The following is a 12295-nucleotide window of genomic DNA, read 5'->3' on the forward strand; positions in this document are numbered from 1 at the left end:
AATATTAGAGAACCAGGACATTTAGTTTCTTACAGCTTTAAAAGCGAGAAAATGTGATTCTTTAATATTGAGTATGGATTAACTGGCTTTATTAGTTCACTTTCAGTGTAACCCTCTAAAATGCCATTTAATTCCCTAAAAATGTCATGTTTATTTTTAAGTAAATAAAGAACATGAGAGGTATTTCAGTTCACTTTAAGGTATCAGAAGTGATTAAAAATGGTGATACACTTAAAATGCATAATAGGGATCATTAAAACACCTTTTTAGAATTTCCTGTAAAGTGTGACTTTCATCAGTTTGGCTCTAAATTCTGATGGGGTGAATTGAGCAGATTGTTCGCTTAATATTTTAATTCAGAAAGCCTGAAGGGAAGAAGAGAACAATGACCAACTAGAAATTTAGTGTTATCCCGACATTTAAAGTACAAACCATTACAATGTAATAAAATTAATCCAGACATTTCCAGGGCAAGTGCGGCTGACCTTTTGTTCCCCAACTACTGACCCCGGGGTGAATGCAAGAGGCTCGTGGAGGGAAAGTCTGTTTGTTTGGCTTCAGTCCCTGGTATTTAAATTGCATTCCCTAATCAAATGAAAAGGCTGTCCTCTCTATCAGGTTACAGAATCCATGGCAACATTTGGCCTTTTATATCCATAATGTTAGCCTTTTTGTTTGCATCTAAGTAGAGACACCTGGAGCAATGTTAACATTAACCGATTTAGCATTAATAGCTTCATTATATAAGAATTTCTGATCAGATAGCTGTTACTTTTGTTATATTGCCTGAGCTTGTATTGTTGTCATTTTTTATCTCCCTGCTTGGCAACCAGGCAATGATTTGCAAATTTTTTTTGTCTTGATTAATTAAGCAATATAATTATCAGTAACCGTGATGCAGTCTTTGCCCAACAAAGCTTCAGAGAGAAAACAATGGTAAGTCTGTTAGGATGAATGCATTCCACGCGTCCCAGATGCATGAGGGTATTACGGACAATGAGGGAAAGGCCGCCTGTGAGCGAGGACAAAGGGTGCCGCACAGACTCAACACACTGCACATACCGCCAGGGACATGCTGCGGGCTCCCCGGGACACAGACGCCTCGTTAGATTACAGCTAGTCAGCAGAGATTAATTCTCAGCCATTTGGTGCAATAATTTACCCATTCCCCAGTCTTTTAACTAGTGCTCCTCACTATGGAACTGAAGGCTTTGTACTCAAAAGGTTGCTTTCCCATTGCCTACTTTGAGGCATCTCCAGCAAAATCATTCTTTCAGCTCAGAGGTTATAATGATGCAGCTGCTTCAAGTTGAGGAATATTCTGTTTTGGGAAACATGGGTACAAGTTTAGTGATTGGAAGCAGAGTCAAAAGAATTATTTTAGCACCTGTATATTTTTCTGGATAGAGTGTGTGACTGATTTAACTACATTTATTTCACTGGTCTCTGGGCAGCTATACTTCTTTAAGAATAATTTTAATCCTTTTTTAGGAGGGAGAAAAAAAACCTCATCAGTACACAAAAGTCCTGCTCATTGGATCGAGTCATGCATATTCAAATTGTACTTTCATTCACTCAGCCTCATTAATAGCGTATGTGATAATGTGGGGCTATTTGTAATACAAGCTCTCAGGCAGCACTGCTTCCAAGTTCTTTGAAATTTAACATATTTTGCTTTTTCAATCCATACACCTCCCTTAAATATACAAATTATGTGCCTGGCAGAACCCGCCTCCTCCTAATAACACACAGCGTTTGTGACATGGTATGTGGAAGCAGTGTGGGTGTGCTTGTGCGAGCAGAGAGAGCGCCTGCACCTCAGATGGCCGACTAGCGCCTTGAGCTTTGTATTGAATTGCTTTTTTTTTTTTCATTAGATCAAAGGATGATCTGTGCTAAGCAGCATGCTTTCATTGTTCAATTACTTTAAAAATGAGTCTGTCTCCTTAAATATTGACACCATAGTCCTTTGGTCACAGAGAAGAAGTGTGTGACTGTCAGCCTGATGCCAACAGTCAAAGAAAGTCTTGCTTGTAGGACAGATCTGGAGGACTCCCAGGATTTGTGAAAATGCCCCATTTGCTCTTCAGAAACGTGGCTCTTAATTCTCCACACATGATACTGGGTACCTGTGCTGCGTTGCCTCCCAGTCAGGCACTGGCAGGTAGCCCTGGCATTCGGAGTGTTTGCGTTTATGAAACTGTGTAGATTTGGCTGATTTTTGCAGGGCATGTCTCCCAGACATATATGTCTGGCTGATTATCATGAAGTACACATGCCACAGTGTGACCTTGAACCTGCAGTATCTGAGCCGAGAGGACGCTCTGGGGAAGGGGCCTCATTACTTCAACCAGAGTGGCAGTGTGTAAATAGAAAGTTTGGAAAGTCCTGTGGCTTCCACTTACTCAGCTCTGGTGGGTACAGGTGTGGGGAAAAAAAAATCAATGATGATTGGGTCACTTTTGAGCTTGTAAGAAAGAATAGACACGGAGCTAGGACCCCAAACTGCCAAACTGAAAGGATGGGTGTGCTAAGCAAGTGCCACGCTCTCCTTGGAGCTGCAGTGCTTTCTGAGACACTGAATGCCTCCAGCGGGTCCTCTTGTTCCTCTCTTCCCATGCCTTTCCTTATGTCGCCCTGTCGCCAGGGTGCTCTCAAGGTGGTAGCTGACTTTCTCAAAGCTTCAGCAGCAAGCAAGTGAGTGTGAGAGACAGAGTATGTATGTTTACATGTGTGCATGCTTGCACATCCATCACATGTGTCCCCCATCAGATGACGCATCTCCCACAGTGTTTGCCTAGAGCAGGTGTAAACCAGTGCTGAGAGCCGATGTGCCGGAAATAACAGTGGAATTTGCACGTGTGAGTGTGAGAGGAACTCGGCATTGGCACTTGTGCTTGAAAGATCTTTTAAGGTTACGAGTGTGATCTCACTATGTAAGGATATTTGACTTTGCAACATGACGTAAATTTCTTTTATTTCATATGTGTAATTTACTTCAATATTTATGCCAGGGTCAACATAATCACTTTTTCAATATTAAATCACGCAAATTAAGGTAATTTGGGGAAAATCTCAGATAAATTAACTTTTGAATACGCGAAGAATCATTTCTTTGGAAAAAAAATTGAGGATACCAAACAACTGAAATTTACTGACTTAACTGGATTGCTGTATTCTGTACTGTTTGGGCCACTTGCTTTTATTCGTGTTATTCAGTAAAGGAATGACAGTGAGAACTATGTGGGCAGGCATCTGTCGTGTGCAGATGTTACATTAAAATCAAATTTCTCCTCTAATTCATTGCCACTTCTAATTAGAGGAATCCCCTGGATACAAGGGATTTGTATTATCCCTTTTGTCCAGTGTTTGAAAGACTGTATCGCCCACAAGCAGTTTTCAAAGAATAATAAGGAATATTTATTTATATGATAAGCCTCTATGTAGAAGGAAGAAAGTCTAGGGCATATTAATTCAGTCCTGACTCCTCTTTGATCTTTCATAACACTCTGGCTTTCCGGCATCCCTCCTCAGATGTCTCCCCTTGAAAGTTTCTGTTGTGTTTCCTGTTTCTTTGAGGTCTTGGATATGCACATCTTCATCTCTCCTTTGGCCAGCCAGAGCCAGCCCATCTGAATGTGTGCCACATGGCAAATGGTAGCCCCCACGCTGTGTCCAGTAGGAAGGCAGTTGTCATTCGCCAACTTTGAGCTACCTCAGCAGAAAAGGGGTCTTGGGGTTTGAGACGGGAGTGTCTCCTGTCGGTGTCTAAGGGGCCTGTGCTTCCCACCAGCACTGGTTCTGGCTCAACACCGGTAGAACTGACAGCCTCACCCTTGGTTTCTGCTTGCCTTTCCTCTCCTCATGCTTTGGCAGAAAAAAGGAGAAAAGTAGGCATTTTGAAATATATCGCAAGCATTCTCTTCTTAAGAAGGTCTGCTTTCTACACAAGCCGTTTGAATAGAGCCTGTCCATCCCAGAGCAGGGTACAGACACTCAGCTCTGGCTCCCTCTCTCCTTCCCATGTCACCTCAATGAGGGGACTGGAATGCAGTGTGGCAGTAGTGTGGGTCTTCCTGTGGCCCAGCAGTTGACTGTTCAGATTTGAGTCCTGCCTCCAGCTCCCAGCTGCAGCTTCCTGCTAGGGTGGCCCGGAGGAGTCAGCAGGTGATAGCTTAAGTTATTTGGTCCCTGCTGCCCACATGACTTAGATGATACCACTGCTCCTAGCTTTAGCCCAGGGCAGCCCCAGACATTGTGACCATCTTGAGGGTAAACCAGTAGGGAAGAACAATCTTTCTATCTCTCAGTCTTCATCTCAAATTAAGAAAGAAAACCAATACGATCTGATCCCAGGATTATGGAATGCTCTGCCTCTCCTTAGTGCACCACTACATTCATAGGGTGTTTAATCACAGGGAAATACAACTTTCGATCTGATTTAAGAATAAATCTGTAAGGAAACCTGGTGATAATGGGACATACAAAAAAGTTTTAGCCTCTGACATAAATATATATAGCTATATACATAGCTACAGAAAGCGGTGAAACCAGCATAAACTCCTAGCCAGATAAACATAAACTGGACAGAGTTCTGAGCTCCTGCTAAAGCCTGGATAAGCCATTGCTGCCTATAGGGGAGTGAACCAGTCAGTGAAAGGTGTTCCCTTCCCTCTTTGTTGCTTTGCCTTTGAACAAATAAATGAAGGCAGAAACATTCTCAAACAAAAACTGAAGGCATTTCTGGTCACTTTACCTTTCTTGTCATAAATTTTGAATTCATTACAAGGGAAGAAAATTGCAAGTTATGAACATGGGCTACATTAAAAATGAAAGAAGTAAATGAAGGTAAAATGAAAATTTTACTCTTAAGTGATCAGCAAAACTGTATTTTAGATAATAGTAAATATTTGATTATTGCAGTTTACAAATAAATAATTGATAACAGCAGTATTGTAAGAATACAAGATACGAATGAAAGATACTGTCCAGCGTCTGGTTTACTCCCCTAATGGCTGCAATGGCTGGACTCAAGCAAGGAGCATGGAGCTCCATCCCAGTCCTCCACATGGTGGCAGGGCCCTAATACTTAGACCGTCTTCTGTTGCCTTCCCAGGCTCACTAACAAGGAGCTGGAGTCAAAGTGGAGCAGCAGGGATTTGAACCAACACTTCCATATGGGATGCTGACATCACAAGCAGCAGCTGAAACCACTCACTGCACCTCAGCCTGCTGTACTACAGCACAAAGCCCCACAGATAGAAAAAGCATATATATGATCTTGTGATATCTTAATATTTTTGTGCATTATTGAATTGGTTTGCCAGTATTTTGTTGGGGTTTTGGTATGTATATTCAAGAGTGAGGTTTTCCGCTTCCATGCTCTAGAAGATAATCTAAACAATGACTGGGGTAGGAGTTTGGCTCAGCCATTAAGGTGCTGATTGGGATGCCTGCATCCCATGTCAGAGTGCCTGGTGTCGATGCATACCCCGGGAGGCCACAGCTATGACTGTTGATTCGGATCCTGCCACTTGAGTTGCAAATCTAGATGAAGTTCCCAGTTGCTGCCTGTAGCCTGGGTTAGCCCTTTGAGGAGTGAACCAGTGAATCACAGCTCCCCTCCCCTTTGCCTCTGAAGTAAATGTATATGTATGTGTGTATTTGTTCTTTCGAAGTTTTATAGAATTTTCCAGTGAAACCATGCCAACATGTTTTGTTTTTTAAATTTTTCCCATTGTGATTGAGTTACCTTCAAACCTCATCGAATTTTTAAGTCCTGTTTATTTATTTGAGCTATTTTAGTATTATAGTCAAAGATTCATAGGCTCCAGCAAATAAAGAGTTCAACAAGTAAAAAGTAAAATATCCATGGTCCAGGAGGTAAACAGGCAAGGCTTGTGTTAAGTAATCAAAGGAACAGACATCATTCATTTAAAGGAAATTTTTAAGTTGTCACAAAATCATTAAAATTGCAGTAACTATATAGTTCCTGTAAGCTTGACAAATAGAGCAAAACTTGACTAAATATTGCATTTATGACAAAACTGATACACAAGCTTTTTTTTCTTTTTTTAGCTTTCACACATAAGGAGAACATGCAGTATTTGTCTTTCTGTGTCTGACTTATTTCACTCAGCATGATGTGCTCCAGTTCCAGCCATTTTGCTGAAAATGGTAGACTATTCTTCCAATCCATGAGCAAGAATAGGTTTTGTATTGGCTAAATTGTTTATTTCCGGGAATTTGGTTATTTCATCTGAATTTTCAAATGTGCAAGCTTAAAGCAGTTCATATTTTCTCAGCCTCTGTAGTTGTTTCTGTTTTTTTCCTAATATTCTTTATCTATGGTTGCATTTTTTGATTGATTCTCATTGCCAAAACCCCTCGGTTGCATTAGGCTTCTAGCAGGAAGAATCCGCTCCTTCTCTTGATTGTCTCCTCTGTCGTGTTTGCTTCCTCTTTATTGCCTGCTTTTTATGATTTCCCCCTACCTCCTTTGAGCTTGTTTTATTCTTTTGGCTTTTCTGTACTCACTGAGGTGTGTGCCTGTATCACTAAGTTACTTTCTTTGTTTCTTTCTTTCTGATACAACCTGTTTAATTCTTCATATTCTCCCTTAGTAATGTTGCAACATGTGATACCTGCTGTTCTCACTGTTATTTAGCATGGCACATTCTTAAATGTCTATTTCAGTAGTCTGTTGACCTATGATGTGTTTGGAATCATAGTTCTTTATGTCCAAACATTGAGGCTTATGTTGATTTTACTCTTGTTACCATTTGGGCACAGGCTATGGATTGCACAAATTCAGTCATTTGAAGTTTCTTGAGGCTTCCTTGCTGACCTGGTAGAGGGGCCTGCAGGCATTGTCTGTGAACGTTCAGATGGTAAAGATTTTAGGTTTTGAGGACCATAGAGGATATGTCAAAACCACTCCAACAGCCTTCATTGTGTGAGAGACATTTACACAGGGAGTAAATGAATGCATGTGGCTGACTTCCAAGGAAACTTCATTATGAACTTTGCTTATGGCAAAGATAGTTCTTCGTTTACTGTTTATCCCAAGCGCTTTCTCAATATCAGTCACAGAAAAGGTATTTTAACAACAACAACAATAAACTGTTGTTAAGAGAAATTGAAAGACCTAGATGGGAGGGACCAGCATCAGCATCATGGCACGGTGGGTTAAGCTGCCGCCGCTGCTGTAGCACCCACACCCAAGTCGCAGCTTCTCCAGTTCCAGCTTAATTTCCTGCGGACACTGCTGATTCCAGTGCTTGAATCCCAGGATAGAGTTTAGGCTCCTGGCTCCACCCTTGTCCAGCCCTGGTTTTGTGGCCATTTGGGGAAATCATTGGATGGAAGATCTCTGTCTCTCCCTCTCTCTAGGTTGTTCTGCCTTTCAGATAAATAAATAAATAATAAAATAAATAAATACATCTCTTTCAAGGACTTGGGCTGAAGACCCACGTTCATTCAGTGGGTGTTGGTGTTCCAGCTGTGTTCCAGGGCAGCATCTTCCACACACAGGTTTCCCTCTGTCTCCAGCCGCTTCTCCATTTCCTTTTCCGGTAACTTCTGCACCCCTTAAACACTGGAGGGTCGCAAGATACTGTCCTTGAGCCTGATGCCATCTGTTCTTATGGTCTCCCTAGTTTTCCTTGAAAGTCTTCCTGACTTTAGTACCTTTAAGATGTTGGTTAGGTCATGCCCTGTCTTCTCACTTCCCAGCACCCTCCAGAAGGCTCGTTCTCACCGAGTGCTTCTCATTTCTTCCACTGTTTTTGACCTGGCCAACTCTCTTCCTTTCTTCCTTTGGCTCACTTGGCTTCAGCCGCTGTGGTTCCCACACGGTTGCTCCAGCGATTCTAACTGCACCGCCCCACAAGGCCGTGCATCTGCTGCCCCTCCGCCTGCAGTGTTCCTCCGTCAGGTGTCCTCTTACCCTGGGGTCTCACTCCTTTTAAGTCTTTCCTGAAATGCCATCCTTCCTGGACATTTGATATAAATGATACTCACCTTCCCTAAAGAAAACGAGTCCCATTGCTCTACATACTTCGTCATCATGGTACTTTTACTACCTTTTCATATAGCCACATATTTTAAGTGTTTATACTGCAAATCTTCAATAAAACTTTGAGTGAGCTCGGTGGAATAAAGAAGTTTTAAAAATTATTATAATGTTCTTTACTGTACCCCCAGTAAATAAAAATATCTTGCAAATAAACAAGTGAAAGTGTAAGTGAATGTAAGAGTCATAAAGCAGACCCAGTCTTTGGTCTCATGTAGCTAACAGTCTGCTTATCAGTGATTGGTATTAATGAAATCCAGAGAACAAGAATTCTAGAAAAAGTATGAAGACGTCAAGCATTACCCACAGGGAAGGCATGGGTCCAGCAAAGGATTACCAAGTCCGTGTTAAAGAAGTAGAAGGAAAAGAGGATAATGAAGTGTGTCTCGGAAACAAGGGAGACGAAAAGTTCAAGAAGAATGAGGACTGTAAGTGGGACCTTGTCGATGTCAGCTGAGGTAGCTCTCCTCTCCATCAGCACCCGTTGGTCACTTCAGGACCCAAGGCAGGAATGTGACCAGTTCTGCAGCTGGTGTTCAGGAGTATGCCATCTTGGTAGAATGCAGTGAGGCACACCCTGGTACCTTGCATCATCCACATGCCGCAGGCACACGGAAAGTGTAATGTCATCTTGACACAACAAAAATACAGAACATAAGCCAGTGATGATGACATGTTTGTGAACACTTTGCTGCAAAGTTCCCAGTTAGAGGAGCGTTTGGAGAATCCCTGCTTCTCAGTTGGAGAGCCCTCTCACTGTGTCCTGTTAAGATCAGCACCTGCACACTCCATACCCCAAATGACAAGCCAGCCTACATATCCACTCCATGTCTGAGACATTACCCAGCTGTTATATCTTCAGTTTGACTTCTACTGTTTTTTTAAAAATTGTTTCTTTTATCATTATTATTAATTACATTAAAAATTGTTTCTTTTTTGCAAATCCACAGGTTCCATTTTTTGGCCCCCTGTTTGATGGAGCCATCGTGAGCGGGAAACTGCTGCCCAGCCTCATCTGTGCCACGTGCATCAATGCCAGCAGGGCCGTGAAGTGCCTCATCCCACTCTACCAGAGCTTGTATCTTTTTCCTCTAGATAGGTAACCTATTAACCATACTAGAACTGAGATTTCCTGGCAGTTTTCCATGAGAGGTAAGTAGGAAAACTGTTTTGAGGGAGGGCAAGAAAATATTTTTTCAAAATTGGTTCAACAGTCACGTGGTGTGATTTTCCTGTCGCTTGTAAATATAATACCTTTGTGTAGCATTGAATTAAGAAGAATTTACTTTCATGACTTCCATAGGTTTGTGCATAAGAAACTGTGGCCATCACGAGTGCTTCTGTCTTCTTGGGGTTTTTTTTTTCCCCCTCCAAATTCAGTTTCTTCTTCGGTGCTGCCTGTGCGTCACAGCCCATGATACAGAGCGTGGCTGATGAGCGCAACCCAACAGTCTCATTGGGAACGCCTCCCAGATACCCAAAGCAAATGAAACGACTCTAATAAATCAAAGGATGTGGCAAGTGCCACCTGAGAAGTGCAAATCGAGTTCTGGAAGGTCAGAGGAGGGGGAAATTGCATCTGGTCGGAAGACGGGGGACTGTTGTGTTTAGATTTGTGGGTAACAACGGCTAGAAATTCTTTGGTGATTTTCCCAAATCATTAGTATTTTCCACTCTAATTTCTAATCTTTGTCTCAAGAAGGCTCAAGAAATTTTCACACTTGAGCTTTTTTTTTCCTGAAACGTTAATTGGCGTAGTATAATCTTTAACTCCAAGCATAATCTCTAATTATAAGAGAAAGAGATTAAGGTGAGCAGCTTCCTGACATGGCTGTACAAAACATCACAGTTCCTCATAGAACTTAAATTAGCATCTCTTTGTATCTAATTAGTTTTGATGATAATTTAAAAATTCCATTCTTTGGTCTCACTATGTATCTTTCCCCTAACCTAATGGTAAGTGATGTATTGCTAGCTAGTGGCACTGGATAAGGGGGGGGGGGGGGCGGTAATAAATATCATGTGTGAATAGATACAGTTCATGAAAAATACCTTTCATTAAAATCCTAGTCAGTTCATTGACTGATACTCTGCCTTTAGATTAAAAAAAAAAATACATATGCCATGTGGCAACTTAGAATTATCATAGAAATTAGTGGTAGGAAAGAGCTGTTCAGTCCCATCTGGGCCCTCCCCGGGGGCCAGGCGGTGTTATTTCTTCCAGCGTACTCCTTCATGCTGTGTCCAGGCTGCTGGGAAGTGCTCTGGAGCTGACCATCTTTGCTGTGATTGCCACAGCACTCTAGGCTCAATCTTAGGGCTGGGTGTCGATGGAGTCAGTCTTCAGCTTAGAGTTTGTCTTTCCCATGCTGTGGGGGAAAAAAAAAAAAAAAAAAAAAAAAACCCTTCTGGCAAAAGTGACCAAGTCCTGTTCTGTGTGGCCTTCTCAGTTTCAAGTAAAGTAGGAGGAACCTGTCAATAAAGGTATGCTGGACCATGGCTGCAAAAAGTATTTGCAAATAAGAAAAATCCATTTCAGACAAGATTTTTGTCACACAACTTCTCATTCTAAAATGCATGCCTTGTTATTTTGTTAAACACTGCTGTAATTGACATCACACCATTGGAGTAATCAGGTTTAAGGGGTGATATTTTTAAGAATTCAAAGAAGAGTGTTCAGTCTGACTTTGGAAACTTTTCAGGCAGCCGTTTCAGGACTAATGTAGATGCCAGCTAGAACTACTGATGTTCATGTGGGTTCAGTAATTCATTTCTCCGTGTTATTTCCTAACCAGTTGGATATCTCAGAGGACAGCTCACTACAGGATTAAGGAAGAAGCTCACAAAATGACACTGATTGTTATAAAAATGTTAACTATTTTTTGCATTATATTGAGATAATTTCAGTGATGCTATTCAAATCAGTTATTGAAAGCAACAAGTTGGCTGTTACTAATTTTATACACACATATGCAGTGGGGAACTACAATCATCTACTAAGAGTGTTCAGTGTTTGTCTTTAAAAAATAACTAACAACTAATTTTTGAAACTCACGTGGATGAGTGGGCAAGTGTGTATATGTGTGTGCCAGTTTATTAATTGCTTTTATATGTTTCGTTAAAACATTTGGGTCCAGACATGGGTTTGTGAAAATCTGAAGTCATTTGATTGTGTCATGGTAAATGTCTGAAGTTTGCTGTCTCACAGAAATGTCTTAGACTTGAATTTTGAAAAACACTGAATAATCTGACTAAGTCTGCTTATGGATATCTGAATACATTTATTTACTGACCAAATGAGCAGTTACTGTGGATCCAGAGTTGGAGCTGGGCCTGCAGCTGAGAGCCAGACAAGTTAGGTTCTTACCTACATGCCTTTTCCTTGCGTGCTGTGTCACAGAGAATAGGTTAACATGTAGAGACGTTGATTGACTGAAGCTCCATAAAGAACCCAAACAGAGAGTTGGGGTGAAGATAGGCTTCTCTGAGAATAGTTAACATGCACTAAGACTGAGGGGAAGAGGGTGGGTGGGGAGTACTCCTGAGAGGAATACCAAGTCTCAGGGCCCCACATGGGAAGCTTGGGTTTGGAAGGACCCTTAGGCACATTTGAGTCCACAGTGCTGTGAGGGACCCGAGAACCAGCTTCCAGCAGATGTGGGAAAGCTAAGCATCCTTGACCCTTTGTCCTGCTCCCAGTCTTCAGAGTCCTCATCTCAGTACAGTGTCCTAGATGTGTGATGTAGGACAGCAAAGGTAGACCAGTCCCAAACCTCTGCAAGACCCACAGCACCTTGCAGCCATGGGGATCCAAGACTTGCCACTTAAACCTGAGGGTCCCAGGGCAGAACAAAAAGGTGAGCCTCCTATTCAAGAAAGCAGAAAAGGTGCCTTTAATAAAGGTACTGGAATATAAACTTGTTTCCTTTTTCATTCTCTGTGTTGTCATTTTTTTAACATTGATTTTATTTCATATATGTTACAAAGGAGGAGAAAAAGAGGGAGAGACAGAGAAATCGTCCATCTACTAGTTCATTCCCCATGTGGCCAGAGCAGCCGAGGCTGAGCCAGGCTGAAGCCAGGAGCCTGGAACTCCACCCAGGTTTCCCACACCAGCTTCCACCTCCCTCCCAGGTGCAGTAGCAGGGAACCTGAATCAGAAGCAGAGTATGCAGGACTAGAACCAGTTCTCATGTGAGATGCTGGCATCACAGGCCACAG

The 12295-nt window shown here is 41.9% G+C and overlaps 1 protein-coding gene across 4 annotated transcripts in view; it reads left to right on the forward strand.

The window, feature by feature from the left end:
* Positions 1–12295, forward strand: part of RALGAPA2 (Ral GTPase activating protein catalytic subunit alpha 2) — a 267919-nt gene that overhangs the window by 187876 nt on the left and 67748 nt on the right. For all 4 annotated transcript variants that reach the window (XM_040981780.1, XM_040981778.1, XM_040981777.1 and 1 more), the window contains exon 37: positions 9025–9152. In XM_040981780.1, coding sequence (XP_040837714.1) covers positions 9025–9152 — 128 coding nt within the window. The remainder of the gene's footprint in view (positions 1–9024; positions 9153–12295) is intronic.

The sequence above is a fragment of the Ochotona curzoniae genome, unplaced genomic scaffold (genome assembly GCF_017591425.1).
Source record: "Ochotona curzoniae isolate NIBS_2020 unplaced genomic scaffold, NIBS_Ocur_1.0 contig_3520, whole genome shotgun sequence".
NCBI lineage: Eukaryota > Metazoa > Chordata > Mammalia > Lagomorpha > Ochotonidae > Ochotona > Ochotona curzoniae.